The sequence below is a fragment of the Artibeus jamaicensis genome, unplaced genomic scaffold, assembly GCF_021234435.1.
Source record: "Artibeus jamaicensis isolate MK-2021 breed Jamaican fruit bat unplaced genomic scaffold, CSHL_Jam_final contig_1028, whole genome shotgun sequence".
Taxonomy (NCBI): domain Eukaryota; kingdom Metazoa; phylum Chordata; class Mammalia; order Chiroptera; family Phyllostomidae; genus Artibeus; species Artibeus jamaicensis.
In genome coordinates, this window is record NW_026521201.1 from 5,064,427 (window position 1) to 5,082,664 (window position 18,238).

Consider the following 18,238-nt stretch of genomic DNA (forward strand, 5'->3'; position numbering starts at 1 on the left):
CCATCAATACTCACAGTGCTCGCCCAGTCTGCAGATGTGCAAACGTGAGTCAAGTTCAGCGGAGTTCAAACAAGGCTGCACTCGGCCTTCTGGTCTCAGCTGCCTACCATACGGTACACAAGTGTCCTTTCCACAGTCTATCTACTGCCATGGCTTTTGCATTTTTGTGCTTTTTGTTGGTGATGTTATTTTCAATGGTCCCCTAGTGTGGTGCTGAAGGGCTGTCTAGTGTTCTAAGTGCAAGCAGGCTGTGATGTGCCTCAAGGAGAAAACGCGTGTGTTGGACAAGCTTCGTCCAGGCCTGAGTCATACTGCTGCTGGTCATGAGCTCTATGGTAATGAACCAAAATATACACTAAATAAAATATCTATGAACAGAGAGAGACATGTTAAAAGGTACCAAGATAGCCAAAAAGTGGGAGCCACCCAAGTACCCATCAACAAATAAATGGGCAAGTAAAATGTGGGGTATCCATACAACGGACTATTATTCACCCTAAAAAAGGAAGGAAATTCAGACATGCTACAACATGGATGAGCCTTGAAAACATTATGCTACGTGAAATAAACCAGACACAAAAAAATAAATATTGTATGATTCCATTTATATGCCATTTGTACAAAATTCACAGAGACATGAGGTAAAAATACAGGTCACCAACGGATGGAGGAAGACGGAATGGGAAGGCACTGTCTGACGTGCAGTGCAGAACCTCTATCTGGGATGACGGAAAGTTCCGAAGACAAATGGTGATGGTAGCACAATGCTGTCAACGTACTTAATAAAGTTGAACAGGACACTTAAAAATGGTTAAAATGGGCCCTGGCTGGTGTGGCTCAGGGTGTACTGAGTGCCGGCCTGCGAACCTAAGGGTCACCGGTGTGATTCCCAGTCAGGGCACAGGCCTGGGTTACAGGCCAGCTCCCCAGGGGGTACATGAGAGCCAACCACACATTGATGGTTCTCTCCCTCTCTTTCTCCTTCCCTTCTCCTCTTCCTAAAAATAAATAGTCTTTTTTCAAAAAATGGTGAAAATGGTAAATTTTATGTTATGTATATTCCACTGCAATATTTTTTTTTGGTAAACAGAATGTATGAAAACAAATATAATTTCAGAATGTTTATGATCCACTGCAATATTTTAAAAATAATACCAAGAGATAGAAAGGAAAAGATGTGGGCAGAGAAGGAGAAAAGGAGGCAACAGAGTCCCTCTGGGCTGAACATACAGGAGACAAAGGAAAATGGAGATTTACAGAAGTGAAAAGAGACAAGACAGGAGAGTCCCCAGGCCAGAGGTAGGCAAGTCTGGAGGACAAAGGAGGGAGAAGGGATGGAGGAGAAGAAAACAGCACAGCAGAGAAATGGGCTGGGCCACATACACACCTGGAAAAAACTGACCCCAGTGTGACTTCAGAAGGCTGGCCAGGGCCTGATCGAGGCCGTAAAAGGGCCACTCTCAAAAACTCCTCAAACCACACTGGCCTAGGTGTCACAATGCCTGAACTGCCACCTCCAGAGCACCCTCCACTCTAAGTCATGCCTCTTCTTCTCCCAACAGGCCTAGGGCTCTGAGGGACGCTCAGGGAAGCGTGGCAGGAGTCTGCTCCATGGAAAGGAAGATTCAAAGTAGCAGGGCTTGAGTTAAAATCTGCCTCTTCCCAGCAACTTATTTAACCTCCCTAGAGCTTCTGTCTCCTCATAGCTCAAGTAGGGAGGAAAAGACACGCCACAAAGAGAGACGAAGTGTCATGTGAAGCAACACAGGTGAAGGACCTAAAACATACCACCCACCACCCCTCTCTAACCTCTTGCTGAGGATGTTTGTGACATCTTACTTCTCGTCAGCATAGGAATGGGAAGGGGGGTGACAGAAAAGGCAAAAAGAGGGCCCCGCAACCCTCCTAGAGTAAGATGTGTTGGAACCACAGTCACAGAGAGCAGACTCGATTGGATCTGGGCTGTACAGGGGAGGGGCTGTAGGGCACAGTCAGGCCCGGGCCAGGAGTCGGTCCTGGGCTCAGATCCTGGCTGGGCCTCACGCTGCTCATGCTGGCCTGGTATCCAACATCCCTGTGCAAGCTGCTCGACTCTCTGAGCCTGTGTCCTACCCAGTATATTCCAGAGGTAACAATGTTATCCCTTCGTGGGGCTGTCTTGAGGATTAAGTTCAATCACATCCAAAGGTATAGGCACAGAGGCTGGCTCTCGGAAGGGCTCCTCAAACATTTGTGGTTGTTGGAGGGATGACAGAGAGGGCAAGAACCAGAGAGAAGTGATGCTATCTGGGAAGCAGTAGAGAGGAGCAAAAGGAATGAGGGGCAACAAGAGGAGAGATAAGTAAATAAGTGGGGCGGGAAGCAGGCCAGTGGGGCGGATCTCAACAGGGAGGAGCCACAGGTGATGAAAAGGAGATAAGATTCCTGAATGGCTACAGGCCCTAAGCTCTTGGGGAAGCAGAGTCTCCATCATTTCCCCAGCCCCACCTCTCAGGGGTCAGCATCCTAACCCCTCAGCTCTCCAAAAGCTGGGACCTGGGACACTGCCCCCAGCCACCTCTTTTAAGCAGCCAGGGATGTGGGTGTCTGTGGGCCTAGCCCTACCCATCCAGGAAGTGGGTCACAGCAAGTGCGTGTCCTGGACCTCCACTCCCACCCCACCCAGTGGCCTGCCCTGGAGCCACTGAAGGGGCTGAGGAAGCTGTGATGAAACTGGCTTTCGGCCCTAGCACAGGCTCTGGGAACAGAGGCAACTTAGGCTCCAAGCTCAGCTTGGCTGCACATTCCCAGTGCCTCAGGAGCCAGCCACTTCCCCTCTCATTCAGTGACAGTAACAAGTAAGCTATCAAACTGTGAAAAGACCTGGAAGAACCTTAGAGGTACACGGCTAGGTGAAAACCTGGCTGAAAAGGGCATGCACTGCATGACTACAGCCATAAGACATTCTGAAGAAATCAAAGTTTGGACACAAGAAAAAGATGCATGGCCACCAGGGCATCGAGGAAAAGGAGAGATGAACAGGTGGAGACCCAGGGCTCTGCGGGCAGGGACACGACCTGTGTGGTGCTGGAACGGTGGGTGCGTGCCGCCCATCTCTGTCTACGCCCTCGGAATGAGCCGCATGAAGAGTGAGCCCAGAGGAAAACTATGGACTGTGGTGTAAGGTGTTAATAAAAGAAGAAAGTCAGGGAGAAGAGAAGAACCTCTCTACACTTTCTGCTTAGTTCTTCTGTGAACCCAAAACTGTTCAAACATATGAATAAAGGCTATTAATTTCTTTAAAAAGTGGGCAGAAGAAGTCTTGCCTGTTTTTTTCTCCTCGGGGCCTTTTTTTGGGATTCTAAAACAAAGCAGAACTTAGGAAAGTACTTCCCTTTAAGTAGGACTGTCCTATGAAAACTCAGATCTGAAAACAGGTAACTGAGGCTGGGCCTGCCAGGACTCGCACTCCAATCCTGTCACAGGACGGTTCCTCTGAACGGACAGACCCTGACCTTCTAAGTGCACTGCGCTGCTCACCAAATGCTCGTCGTCCCAGCCATGGGGTGGATTTGCCCCATCAGCTGCTCACCCAAAGAGAGATAAGACCATGCCAAGGCCAGAGGGGGCACCCACACTTGGCACCCCTGCAGCACAGGCACTCGAGGCAGGGCTCTCGGTGCTGGGGAGCAGCCCTCCAGTGCTCAGAGCACCAGGGAGCCTGGGGAGCCAAGGGCCCTGGGGCAGCCAGCTTTAGCAGCTCCAGGAAAGCAGAACTTCCTCTTCAGGTCTGCCCCACTGTCTACCTCTAGGCCTTAGTCATCCATGGAAAAGGCCTGCCACAGGACACAGGAATGGGACATGCTGGACTGAGCATGAACAAGGGGCAGAAGGCAGCACCCATGCCACCCCTGGTCATTTTTCACAGAAATGTTCTTCCATATCAGAGCCACCTTGCCTACACAGACACAGAAACAGGGATCAAGATGCCCTAGAAAGTCAAGTGGCCCCAAGCCTTCAGACCCTTAGCTGAGGTCACCATCACAGAGGACCCACCCTGACCCAGAAAATACACCCCACTGATTCTCTCTTGCACCAGCCACACTCCTACCCAGCGGCTTATCCCTGCAAGCCTGACAATTGCCCCACCTCCCATTCCAGAATGCATGGTCACCCAATTTGGAAACGAGGCCATGTAAGTGGTTGATACCCAGGCTGGCGACAAGCATTTGCTGTCCTGGGTACCAGGACACTAACTAAATGGCACCAGCCCAGCCTGACCCAGCCAGCCATGTGGAATAGAGCAGGCACAGCCGGCCAGTCAGGGAGGAGCCCAGCAAACCAAATCACCACTGGTGCCTCCTGTGCTTAAGTGTGCTCCACGGCAGGCGCTAACCCAGGAGCAGACTTCATGGAAGGCGCTGTTCCTTCCTATCTTGTTCATAGGTCATTCTCTAGGTGTTGCCCCTCCAGCCCCCACCTCACCCCAGCTGCACTTCACCCTTGAAGAAAGGACAAGGCTCGGGACAATAAACTCTTAACCTTGCTCTCAGAGTCGCTCACACCCATCACCTGCTTTTGGAGATTTTCTCCCTAAATGAGTTTTCTCCAAGAATTTGTAAAAAATTCTGTAAACCACATATCTGACTTGCATGCAAAATATTAAAGAACTCTCAAAATAAAACAATCAAAAGAAAGCACAAGCAAAAGACTTGGACTGACACTTTACCAAAGATGTTATACAAATGGCCAAAAAACACACAAAGGATGTTCGACATCATTAGTCAGTACAAAAATGCAAATTAAAGCCACCGTGGGATTCTGCTCCGTGCCTGTTAGAATGGCAATAACAAAAAGAAGCCTGACATGCCCAGTGCTGATGGCATGGAGCCGAGGGGATCTCATGCTCTGCTGGCAGGAATGCAGAGTGGTGGACCTTGGAAACAGTTCGGTGGTTTCTTAAGACATTAAACACTCATTTGCCATATGTCCCCATAATCCCACTGCTAGGTGTTCCCACTCCAAGGGAAATGACAGCCTGTGTTCACACATAAACCTGGACACCGATGTTGACAGAGGCTTGACTCACACTCAACACCGGCTAGGAATACCCCAAAAGCCCTTCAACGGGTAGACGGGCGCACATACACTGTGATACAGCCATCCACACAATGGAATACTACTCAGCAAAAAAAAAAAGGAATGAACCCTTGATACACATAACTTGGATGGATCTCAAAATATCATGCTGAGCCCTGACTGGTATGGCTCAGTGGGTTCAGCATCATCTTGCAAAGCAAAGGAACGCTGGTTCAATTCCCAATCAGGGCACATTCCTGGGTTGTGGGTTCAGTTGTCAGTTGGGGTATGTAAGAGAAGCAACCAATTGATGTTTCTCTCCCTCTCTTTCTCCCCTCTCTCTAAAAATAAATAAATAAAATCTTAAAAAAAAAAAAACAGACTCAGAAGCTACATACTACAGGAGTCCATTCTTGAAAAGGCAGTTACAGGAGTGGAGAGTGGATCAGCGCTTGGGGGAGATGGGCAACGGGAAAGGGCAGCACATGAGGGCAATTCTGGGGACACAGAAGTTCTGCATCTTGATTGTGGTGGTGAACACCAAATCGATGCAGTTGTCAAAACCCACAGAACTGTACACCATAGAGTAAATTTTGCTGTATATAAATTTTAAGACAAATTTTTTTAATTTATTTATTTTTATTGATTATGCCATTACAGTTGTTCTATTCCCCCCTTTCATTCCCCTCCACCCTACCCCCCATCCCCACCATTACCCCCCTTTAGTTTATGACCACGTGTCTCAAGTTCTTTAGATTCTGTATTTCCCATACTATTCTTGCCCCCCCCATCTATTTTCTATCTACTGTCTGTGCTACTTATTTTCTGTACCTTCTCCCCCCTTCTCCTCCTCCCACTCCCCTGTTGCTAACCCTCCTTGAGATCTTCATTTCTATGTTTCCACTACTGATCTAGCTGTCCTTTTAGTTTGCTTTTGTTTTAGGTGTGGTTAATAACTGTGAGTTTGCTGTCCTTTCACTGTTCATGTTTTTTTATCTTCTTTTTCTTAGGTAAGTCCCTTTAACATTTCATATAATAAGGGCTTGGTGATGATGAACTCCTTCAATTTGATCTTATCTGAGAAGCACTTTATCTGTCCTTCCATTCTAAATGAAAGTTTTGCTGGATAGAGCAATCTTGGTTGTAGGTCTTTGGATTTCATGACTTGGAATACCTCTTTCCAGCCCCTTCTTGCCTGGAAGGTCTCTTTTGAGAAATCAGCTGACAGTCTGATGGGAACTCCTTTGTAGGTGACTGTCCCCTTAGCTCTTGCTGCTTCTAGGATTCTCTCCTTCATTTCAATCTTGGCTAATGTAATGATGATGTGCCTTGGTGTGTTCCTTCTTGGGTCCAACTTCTTTGGGTCTCTCTGAGCTTCCTGGATTTCCTGGAAGTCTATTTCCTTTGCCAGATTGGGGAAATTCTCCTTTATTATTTGTTCAAATAAGTTTTCCACTGGTGGCTGTGCCTTTCCCCCTTCTGGTACCCCTAGAATTCGGATGTTGGAGTTTTAAAGATGTCCTGGAGGTTCCTAAGACTCTCCTCATTTTTTTGAATTCTTGCTTCTTCACTCTTTTCTGTTTGGCCATTATTTGCTTTCTTCTGGTCCACTCCATTGACTTGAGTCCCAGTTTCCTTTTCATCACTATTGGTTTCCTGTGCAATTCCATTCATTTCAATTAGTTTCACCTTCATATGTTTGTCTAATTTGTGGCTATAATCAACCAGTTCTGTGAGGATCCTGATCACCAGTGTTTTAAACTGTGCATCTGAGAGTTTTGCTATTTCTTCATCGCTTAGATTTATAGGCTCTGGGGCTTTGAGGTCTTCGTGAGCCATTTTTGGTCTGTTTGTGCCCTTTACGTGTGAGAAGCGGAGCCTTGGACTCCCAGGTCGCTGGGTTGTGACGCTGTATGTGGGGGCGGGGTCAGCGCGGGGAAATGGAGACCCCCTCTGCTGTTTCGCGCCACTGGGTGAGGAGCAGAGCTTTAGGTGCTTCACCAGGGCAAGACCACTCAGGTTGCTGGATTATGATGCTGTATGTGGAGGCGGGGTCAGAGCAAGGAAATGGCGGTGCCCTCTGCTGCCGCTCGCCACTGGGACCTGCTGGGTCCCGTCTAATCGCCCACTCCCTCGCTTGTCTATCCGCGCACAAATATGCGACCACAGTCAACCTGCAGCCCTGCTCCCTCGCTGTTTCCCCAAGGTCGCTCACTGGGTCGCTCACTAGGTCCAACCCTACGCCTGGGTTCCGAGCGCCTGAGTCCATCTGACCGAGTTTTCCTGTGCAACCCTGCTCCAACAGCTGCTGGTTTCGCCCCTCTTACCCGTCAGGCTGAAGAATTTGTTGTTATCAGACTTCCGAAAAGTTCAATTTTCTGTGTTCTGCCTATGTTTTCTGTTGCTAATATTTAGTTGTCTCTAAACTTGGTTGTGTGAGAAAGCATGGCATCTCCACCTATGCCTCCACCTTGGCGGAAGTATTCTAAAAATAAATTTTTAAACAGTCCTCCTTATCCTACCCAGAGAGCCCAGCTCAAATCTACCTATTCCATACATACCAGTTATTTCCTCTCTTCTAGTTACTTTGTGACTGTAGCCCTGAAGTCACTATTTTTTGTCTCCCCACAGATATTTATCCCTCTTCCTCCTTCTCTCCTATCCCTCTTACCTACACACAGTGCAATCAAAACCCTACACATCCCACAAAGCCTGCTCAAGTGCCTCCTCGTCTGTGAAGCCTTCCCTGCCCCCTCCCAGCTGCATCAGAATAAATCACCTTTACCAGGCACCCCCTTGTTTGTGCCTCTAATTAGCCCTTCTTTCATCTTACAGGTTGTCAGCAGTTGTTCCTCAGTCTCTCTCTCCTCCCAGATTGAATTGCAAGCTTCTTGGAGACAGGGGACAGGTCTTCCATTCACATTCCTCTCAGTGCACCTGGGACAGTCCAGGCACACGCTCTGAGACTGCTATGGACTGGCAAGCGATGGGGGCTGATGCCAAGAGAGCTGCACTGGTAGTGTTCTGAGGAGGGTATCCAAACCACTGATACAGCTTTACTTCTTCTCTTGCATAAGCAGCACAACTATTGCTTAACCCTTCAAGTGATGAAGTGACCTCTGCTCCCATTCCAACACAAGGTCATGCAATTTACAACACAGCATGTCTGAGGATGTTTCTGCTTCCTCCAGGTCACCCAGCACGGTTCCAAGCCCCAAGCAGACAGATGTTCAGAAAACACCTATTGAAGGACTGGAACTTCTCTTTTCATCAGAGTGCTGTCATTTCTCACTTCCAGAGGCCTTCTCTGCAGCAAAAGTAGGTCCAGTCCATCTGATATGAAGTCAATTTCATTATGCAGAACTTCTGGGAACCAGTATAGTGGACAAGTAAAATCACAGGACCACTCTGCAATTGAGTTTTCCCAAGCACATCACCAGCCTCTCCTTCTTATAAACTCGAGCTTGTCCAGGGTTTAAAAACCATCTAAAGTCATTTATACAGTGATCAGTACATGGCAGGCAAAAAACTAAGCACTTTTTAAACAGTGACGAGTTCTTTACATCAACCATATAAGATTGGTTCTATTAATATTATCATCCCCATTTTGCAGGGGGGAAATAAGACACATCGAATTAGGTAACTTATACAAGGTGCAGAAATGGGACTCAAACCCAAGCAGGCTGGCTATGAAACTATCTTGTCCAAATTCGAGCCACTGACCACACGTAGCTACTGAGCACTTGAAAAGTGACTAAGTGTAAAGGTGCACTCTGACTATTAAGTAAGATGCAGTATTAAGTGTAAAAGGATACACTTGGCCCTGACTGATGTGGCTCAGTGAATTGGGCATCATTTCTCTGACTGAAAAGTCTCCAGTTCGATTCCCCGTGGGGGCACATGCCTGGGTCACGCAGACCAGGTCGTGGATGAGGGCACATGAGAGGCAACTGATGCATGTTTCTCACCCACTTCAGTGTTTCTCCCTCTCTCTTTCCCTCCCTTCCCCTCTTTCTAAAAATAAATAAATAAAGTCTTTAAAAAAAGAATACATGCTGGATTTCTAACACTTTGTATTTAAAAAGATAATCTCAATTGTTTTATAAAGTATCAATTACATGTTTGTTTAAACAATACTTTAGACATAGTTTAATGAAATATATTATTAAATTTCATTTTACCTTTATTTTTTATTTTATTTAATTATTTTTAGACAGAAGAGGAAGGAGGGAGAAAGAGAGGCAACATCAATGTGTGGTTGCCTCTTGCACACCCCCAACTGGGGACTTGGCCTACAACCCAGGCATGTGCCTTGACCAAGAATCGAACTGGTGACCCTTTGATTTGCAGGCCAGCACTCAATCCACTGAGCCACACCAGCCAGGGTCATTTGCCACTTTCTTAATTTCTTAAATGTGGCCTCTAGATGACTCAAATTTACACATCTGGCTTACATTATATCTCTATTGAACGGAGCCTGTGCTTGTAGCTACCACTCCAAGCTGCGGTCACCTTCCCCTGCCCCAGCCTCAGGGTTCAGCCTGTCCCTAATATACCTTTTCATTCAGCTGGTACAGAGTTGCTGCGGAGCCCCACCAGGTGGATGGGTTGGTTGGAGCATCATCCCCTGCACCAAAATGTTGCAGGTCGATTCCCAGTCAGGGCACATACCTAGGTTGCAGGTTCAATCCCCATTTAGGGTGCATACAGGAGGCAACAGATGGATATTTCTCTCTTTCTCCTCTCTCTCCCCACAGCCCTTCCTCCCTCTCTCTAAAATCAATAAACATATACTCAGGTAAGGATTTAAAAAAACAAACAAACAAAGATGATAGAGAACCAGGCAGTAACCCCTGGTCTGTCTGTCCCCTTTCTGTCTCCTCCGACTATTCATCCACCCCACATCTCTCAGCCTTGTCTCCAGCAGGAATCTCAGAATGTCAAAGTGAAAAGACACCTCCCATGTCACCTAGTGCAATTCCCACCCGCTACATGTGGAGAAACTTGAGGCCCAGGACCACCTGGAGGAAGCAGAGACCCTAGAGGTCACCTGTTCCAATTTCCCACCCAGTGCAGAGAGTCCAAACAATCCCTAACAAGTTCTATGTAATGGAATTCTACATAGTTCTTTATGGTACTGCCTAAGTGAAACTGACTTCAGAGCAGATGGACCTAACTTACTATCGCTGCAGAAAGAGCCTACCCTCTGGAGGTGAAACAATAGCACCCTGATGACAGGACAGGATCCAATCCTCATCCACCCTCTGTGATGACACATGGGCAAGCTCAATACTTAACACATCAGGGTGTACCCACCCTCCAAAAGCAGACATGAATCCCAAAGTGGCCTGAGCATCCCAAAGCTCAGTGCACTAAGACTTTCCTTGATGCAGACCTCACCACACCACTGGGTTCACGGGCTCAGGGTTTATTTAACAGGGTGGTACAGTCACAGCAACCTGGGTTCAGACTCCAACCCCTCTGTAGGGGTTAACCTCTCTGTAGCTTTTTTCCTCTTCTGTACAGAAATCAGAAAACAAAACAAAGAAAAAGCAGGCCTTATCTCACATAACTGCTATAAAGACTAAAGGCGCCCTGGCCAGTGTGGCTCAGTTGGTTGGAACATCATCCTGTAACTGAAAGGCTGTGGGTTCAATGCCCAGCCCAGGCATGTATGGGAAGCAACCAATTAATACTTCTCTCTAGCACTGATGTTTCTCTCGCTCCCTTCCTCCCTCTCTAAAAGCAATGAAAAATGTCCTCAGGTGAGAGTTAAACAAAAAAAGATTAAAGGATATGATACAGGCAAAAGTGTCTAGAATAAAGCCTGGTACCTTTATAAATGCTCATTTCCCTTCCCCTTCCTTTGTCAAACAAAAAGCCCAAGTATTTTTTTCCCAACAAGAATTGACAGTCCATTCCCATTCTATACTTATATAATTGATGTTTTGAACTTAAATGCAGGATATTACACTTAAATCAACTAGAGTTCATCTTGAGAAAAGTATACACATTCAACATTTCTAGATATTAAGTAATTTTTAATGCTCAAAAATTAAAAACAATTTTTAAAGATTTTTTATTTATCTATTTTTAAGAAAGGAGAAAGGGAGAAAGAGAGGGAGAGAAATACCGATGTGTGAGAGACACATCGATCAGTCACCTCTCGCACACCTCCAACTGGGGGCCTGGCCCGCAACCCAGGCACATGCCCTGACTGGGAATTGAACCAGCAACCTTTAGGTTTACAGGCTGCCACTCAATCCAGTCAGGGTTGAAAACAATTTTTGGAAGTCCAGTAGGGTACAGTTAAATAAATTAAGGTGCATTCACACAACATAATATTATTCAGACCCTTACAATTATGGTTTTAACTTATTTTTTATGACATGACATATTACTACATAGTATTCAGTAGGGAAAAAACAGGACATATAATTGCAATTATGTTAAAATACATGGTTTTGCATGAATACCAATTTGGAGGGATATACACCAAAATATTAACCGTGCTCACCCCTAAGTTGTGATACTATGTACCATTTGGTTACTCCTTTAATTTATAAAGGTTTTCCACAATGAGCATGTATTAATTTTAAGACAAAATTTTAGTTATTTCATATCTCTGCTTAATTTTTGCACTGTAGTCAATTAAGATGATTGTGAGTCATGGTTCTGTCATCCCATACGCTTGCTGTCCTAAACAGCCAGAGAACTGATAAAGGACAAAGCCACAAAGAGAGCTCTGTGGCATTTTACTGGACTCCTCCTTCAGAATGGCGAGGGGCTGAGCTCGGTCCAGGACCCAGGGTGGCCCCTCAGCCAGACACAAACCCACCTTACTGCCGCGTCAGCCAGACTGCATTTCCTTCCCTCAAACCCAAGAAAACCACGAGACTCAAAGTTCTTGCTGAACGTGCCCCCACCCAAACTAAACTGTTTTCCAAGACTTGACAGAGTGAACAACTGTTGACTACTAGTTATCTCAATTTCTCTTTGAAGTCCCCTTAAATTGTCTGCTGAAATATCTGACCTGAAATTTGGGGGATCAAGATGAAGCTTACCAGCCTGCCATTTCCAGGATCCCCACCCTGCCACACTAAAGAAATAAATCAGGACAGTGTTTGTTATTTGCCACCTTTACCTTCTCCCAGACCCTGCAATGATTCTGTGGTCACCGCAGCAGTTTCTCTCAGGACCCCTAAATCTGACCGGAATGAAAAGCTACTCAGTGTAGTCTGACTCTTTTCTCCCACAGCCCTCCTGAAGGCTCTCACAAAGTCTACTCTGCCCCTACAAAGACAGAGGCAAGATAACAGCCCTCTGCCTCCCAGAACAACATTCCACCACCTGCTACAAGCAGAAATCTTCCCCTGCCAGTCCTGTCTGTGTCTTCTTGCTCTGCTGTGGCAAATACACACACACATACACACACACAAACCTTTATGTTGTTCAGGCCTGTTGCCTCCCCACCCAGAGCTCTGCCCACTGCACAAATCGCCCCCCCAGTCAACTATTACTCAAGGCTCAATGCCAAGATGGAGCTCATCCAAGAAGAAACAAAACTAACCTTTTATCCAGGCCAGGATGATTCACGAAGACATCTTACGGGGCTTGACGAGAAGGGGAAGGAAGACCTGGTCCAGCAGGGGTGAGCTGGGCAGTAGGGAAGAGAGAGTGGCAGGTACCACACACCACTAGCCTTTGCTAGTAAAACATAAAGCAGAAGGCTCAGCCAAATAATGGGCTCCCAGCAGCTCAGGTTTCACTTAGTCAACAGCCCCCTTCAGAGGAGAGGCCCACCCTGTGTGTCATCAGCCCCTCCCCAGTGCCCTCTGCACTACCCCCAACACCCAGCCCTTCCTATCGGCCGGCCGGATATGCAATCCCATCCCCCAGGAGGGTTACCCTGCCTTAGCACAGCTCCCATTTCCTGTCCCTGGTGACTCCTCTGAAGTCTATTGTTCCCATGAAGTTTGGGTCAAAGGAAGCTGAGTCCCCACCCATAGGAGCCTGCCTACCCCAGCACCACCACCGAGCTGGTGCACAGGGAGCCAGGCCCGCCCTCCTGCCTTTCTATGAGCCCACCAGTAATAAAGGCAGGAGGTGTGAGCACAGATCACAGACCTGAGGGACTGCAGTTCCAGTGGAAATGTTCCCAAAGGTCCAGGCGCTACCAGCTGAAGGCTCCAGGACCATATTATAGAGGAGGCGATTAGAATCTCCCCAATATCTACATGGAAAACCCAAAGGCAAGGGAAGAACTATCATTTCAGAAGCAGTCAAGGCAAAGCTGCAATTAAAGCATAGAATTTGGAGACTGTGCTACCCAGGGACAAAGCCCTGCCCCGACCTCCACCTGGGCCCCTAAGCAGTTAAACCCCTAGGGGGAGGGCGGGAGGACTGGAGAGCAGCTGTTCAGCTCCAATTTCAGAGCTTTAAAGAGAGCTCTCCTCCCAACCCCTGCCAACAAAGGGTCATGGGGGGCAAAGGAAGACAGGCAAGGTAGAGCCAACCTTACAAGCCCCGAATTTCCCACTGCCCCCAGACTGACCTCAACTACAGAAAAAGCAGCAGAGCAACGTGGAGACCCAGGTCCCCCACCTCCCCCAGGAGAGGAGAGAAGACAGACCAGGCAACAGGTATTGTTCTGTGACAGCCACCCACACAGGACTCCGGAATGGAAACCACAGGAGGCTGCCATGTTTGCATCCCGGGAGATCTTGAGAGATAGAGACCCTTCTCCACCTGGCTGAGTAATGCACAGACCAGCCAAGAGGGTGCATTTAAAGATCTCTTAAGGGTCCCTTCGGGAGCTGGCATTCTCAGATTCCACAGTTCTGTGCTTTTTGCTGGTACAGAGGGGAGTACTTCTGCCTCCTAACCACCTTATCTGAGCCACAAGATAACAGACATTGCCCAAGTCACTCGGTTCTGGCCCCCACCCCTTTTAGATGAAAGTGACTGGGGGTCTGAGCTTCGGGATCCACAGAGCAGGGGACAGAACGCAAAGTGCAAACAGTGGACTCTAGTCCCAGGGCTGCAACTCACTGGTGGTGTGATCTTAAGCAAGTTACTGTCCCTCCAGGGGCCTCACCTTTCCCATCTTCAATATGAGGGAGTTATATGCTGACATTAGAGCATCCATTAATGTTCAGCAAGTTCACTCTGGGGTCAAAGAAAAACTGGAATTAAAACATATGAGTTGGAGGCCCTGTGCTCTCTCTCCTGTGACAAAGCCCTGCCCCCGCCTTCACCTAGTTCACTGGCTACCTGGTTCCTAAGGATGAGGAACACGGTTCAGGGCTTGGCCTATAGCAGATGTTCAATTCGTGTTTGCTAAATAAACATGAATGAACACGGCAGGGTTTATCAAAGGGTGTTCAGAGAGGTACCCAGGAAAAAAAAGAGGTTCCTTGCTTAAATAAGCCCAGGGAAGATTGGCTACTGAGGCCCTGGCCTGGGCCATGGACTGTGCTACATACTTTGCAAATGTCAAAATTTCACAACAAACTTTGTGGACAGATATCAACTAACCCTCTTTCACAGCACTAATCAGGAAACAGCCTGAGAACCTCAAAGGCAGTGAGTGATGGTCAGGATTTGTACCCAGGTATGTCTGACCCCAAACCAGTACCTTTTCGACTCCATCAATGCTGCTTTTAGACCAGACAACCTGGAAGTCCCAGCTGCACACCGGGCCTAAGCAAGTGAGAGTGAGGACAGTCCCACCAGAACATTTGCATCCTCAGGGTCCATGGAGGAGCAGTGACCAGAGTCCCCACCCCAATGAGAGTGTTTTGTTCCTTCCTTCCAAGAAACCCTAAACATCATGCCCACATCACCATGTTGTGAAATGCAAAACTCTGAGGTTAGGTCTGCCTCTGTAACCCCACTGGCTTTGTCACTTCTGCGAATCTCCTGGACATTTTGGCTCTCTCCCCTACCCAGTTCACTCCTTGAAAATGCTTCAGATAGTAAAACCCCAAATGGAGGGAGAACAGAAAGCAAAGCAGAAATAAAGAGATGGGGAAACTGAGACACCCTATGGGGGTGGAGGGGATCTCCCCACGGGTCAACTAGCAAATCAGAGGCAGCCCTTCCCTCCCAGGCTGGCACTGTAGTACTTATGACATGTGCTAGTATGTGCTAGTAGGAAAGTACACAACAGTCTAGCAAGTTGTAAAGATAGAAAGATTCATCCATTTGACAGCAGGGGCAGCTCCAAGGAGAGTTAAACCAGTAGAGAGTAGTTCTGGCTGGCATACATAAATTCCTCTTTATCCTTGGGGCCACTTTAAAAGTGCTGTCTACACAAGTCTCAAGGTTCAAATGGTCTCCTCTTTCTGGCTGGGGAGGGTCCATCCCCATAATCATCCTCAACTCTCATCTTCAACAACCTGTCCCATCAACAAACCACAAAGATCTCAGCTTGCTTTAGCCTTCTACCAGCTTGTTTTCTTAACTGTTTCAGGCTAGAACTCATTCTCCCTCTGAAAGACAGCTTTCAGTGCAGCTCTGCCCAGTCCAGGACCAACGGAGCCTGTGGGCCACAAGCTCCAACAGCCACAAGTTATCCTTGCATACATACAACCAGAGGCACTGTCTCTGACCCAGTAATGCAGAGGAAGCACAGTCGTGCCCCAAACCAACATCCTCACAGAAAAATACACACTTAGAGATGCACAAATAGTCAGACAGACAGCATTCTTCTCAAGTTGGAATATACTCAAACAAATACACCTACTGGAAGCCAAGGTGAGTCATATGTGAACAGATACCACCCTCACATACACCCAAAACTAAGGATAGGACAGTCAGATACTTCACAGTGAGTTATCAGATATCATCCACTAGGTCTGACCAGAACTCCCTCTACACACCTGCGCACACAGGGCGTGTTCCTGGGAAAGGTCTGATTTGAGGTCGGGGAGTTCCACTCCCTAGATCCAAATATCCCATCATGGAAACATCAGACTTCTCAGCCCTGGAGAGCAAGGACCTTGTTAAGGGTCCCCTCTGCTCTAGCAAAGCCTTAGCACTTAAAACAACCAACACACCTACCTCCAGGGCTATCTTGCAAGCCCCAAAAAGGCCAAGCAGGATAAAGAAGCATGGATGTTAGGTCTCTTCCATCGCCGGGGTTCTCGATTCTGCCTCTGGTCCTCTCAGCTCTCCAGACTCTCTTTTCCCCACGCGCCTCGTATCCCACCCGACCCTGCGGTCCGCAAGCCTCCACGTGCCCAGCTCTCTTCCTAGTCCATCCGGTTCAGAGCTCCTCACACGCCCCACGCGCTCCCCCCCCACCCCAACACCAATGCCTGCCTGCTGGCAAGGACCTAACACCTCCCCACACCTCCCGGCGCCACAGCCTTACCAGTACCAGAGTGCCGGAGGGTGCGGCGGCTGCGCTAAGCTAGTTCTAAGCCTCTGTTCGGCGCGCCAGCTCTTGAAGCGGCAACTCCGCTGAGTTCCCGAGGCGCTCAAAGCAGGTTCTCCAGGGACGCCCGGGGTCTGCGCGCGGAAACCTGGCTCCAGCTCTGAGGACGACCCGCGGGGCGGGGAGGAAGGCGGGCCAGCGAACCCAGCCGACACAACGCGCCGAGCCCAGTTCGCTGCCACCCTGTCCGATTCGCGGAGCGGCGCGCGGAGGGAGGAGTTTTCCCAGAACGGGACTGCCGGGAAAACAAGGGAGATCCCTATTCCTGGAGCGGTGAGTCAACGGCCAGAGGAAGGGAGCCGAAGAAGCTGGCCCGCGCGGGCGGCGGGGGGAACAGAAGAGGGGCTGGGCAGCCGCAGAGGTCGCAGGGTGTAAGAGGGAGACGGAGCTTGGAGCGCGGCCGGAGCCCGCGGACCAGGGCGGGAAGGGCGAAGCGGAAAGAAAGGAACGAGTAGAGCACGCGGCTGGGGCGTGAGGCGAGCCGGGCACTCACCTGGAGAACCAGGCGGCGGGCGCTGGAGCCGGAGCTGCGGACCCTCCGGTCACCGGCCCGGAGTTTGAAAGGAGGGAGCCTGGAATGTGCGGAATGAGGGCTGGTATGAGATGCGCGCAGCTGAGGGAGGGAGCCGGAGGGAGTGGCGGCCCCGCCACCGGCCCCTCGGGGTGGAGACTGGGAAGTGGGCCGACGGGGGAGGGGGATGCCGGGTGGGGCGGGGCCAGCACGGGAGGGAGTCGGGCGGGGGAGGGGCGGCGGGCTCAGAGCTGCGCGGTGCTGACCCCCATCTTTGACCTCAGCTTCGGGATCTGGCCTCTGCGGTCGCTTGCACACAAACTTTCCCTTTGATCTCTCGGCCGGACTCTTCACTCCAAGCTCCGGATTCCTGCCCCATCGGGCGGAACCCGATGGAGCTGAAAGCTTTCCCTTTAGCCAGGGCGGGGGTATCTTGTCTTTGGACCCTGCCCGGGCTTCGCACCTCGCCACCCTCTGCGTCCGGGCTGCGGACCGACTTCCCTGCGCTCAAGTCCGCGAAAGGCCTGGGAGGGGCGGGTGCCTCTCAGCGGCTCACACCAAGGGGCCTTCGCTCCAGGGAACCAGGAAGTTCCTGCTTCGACTCCATCAATGCTGCTTTTAGACCAGACAGCCTGGAAGTCCCAACTTCGGGCTCTAGTCCCAGATCCTCTTCCAGTGCCCCCACTCGTCCCCTCCCAGCAGTAGTCAGTCCTCAGCCTTTCCCTTCTGTGGCTTGCTGATCTGCAGAGCTGTCGATACAGATTACTCACGGGGGAATGGAGTAACTCAATGAGTATACTAACAGATATGATATGTCCACCAGGTGGTGTGAAACCATGATGAAGGATAAGACCTCAGCACTTGCCCTCAAAGACTCATCATTTAGCTGGGAAGACTATACACTGAAGAGCATTGCCATAAAGTGGGGTATCGGTTTTAAACAAACACAGCAGGAGAATTTAGTATCTTAAGGGGAGAGAGGTCCTGGAAAAGCACTGGGCTCCCATTTGGAAGTCTTCAGAACATACTGGCTTAAAGCAGGGTGTTATCACATACCTCTATCACCCACCTTGTTGGGAGGTTGCAACCAAAGGACTTTGGCTTTTTCCAAAAATCAAATACAACCTCTATGGACTATCGTCACTTAACCTTCAATTGCAATAGTTGTCCAGGTCTTATCTCCCTCACCAATCAGAGACTTCCTTGAAGACTGAGAAAATATCTAATTT

At 49.0% G+C, this 18,238-nt stretch overlaps 1 protein-coding gene across 7 annotated transcripts in view; it reads right to left on the reverse strand.

Annotated features, from left to right (window-relative positions):
• Window positions 1–17,076, reverse strand: part of TEAD4 (TEA domain transcription factor 4) — a 66,763-nt gene extending 49,687 nt beyond the window's left edge. For 2 of the 7 annotated variants that reach the window (XM_053662367.1, XM_053662354.1), the window contains exon 1: window positions 16,123–16,235. In XM_053662367.1, the coding sequence (XP_053518342.1) occupies window positions 16,123–16,174 (52 nt within the window). In that variant the 5' untranslated portion in view covers window positions 16,175–16,235. Of the gene's footprint in view, window positions 1–16,122; window positions 16,241–16,991 lie in introns of those variants that run through there. The other 5 variants (XM_037133927.2, XM_037133925.2, XM_037133928.2 and 2 more) reach the window with 4 other exon arrangements.
• Between the last annotated feature and the right edge of the window lie 1,162 nt (window positions 17,077–18,238).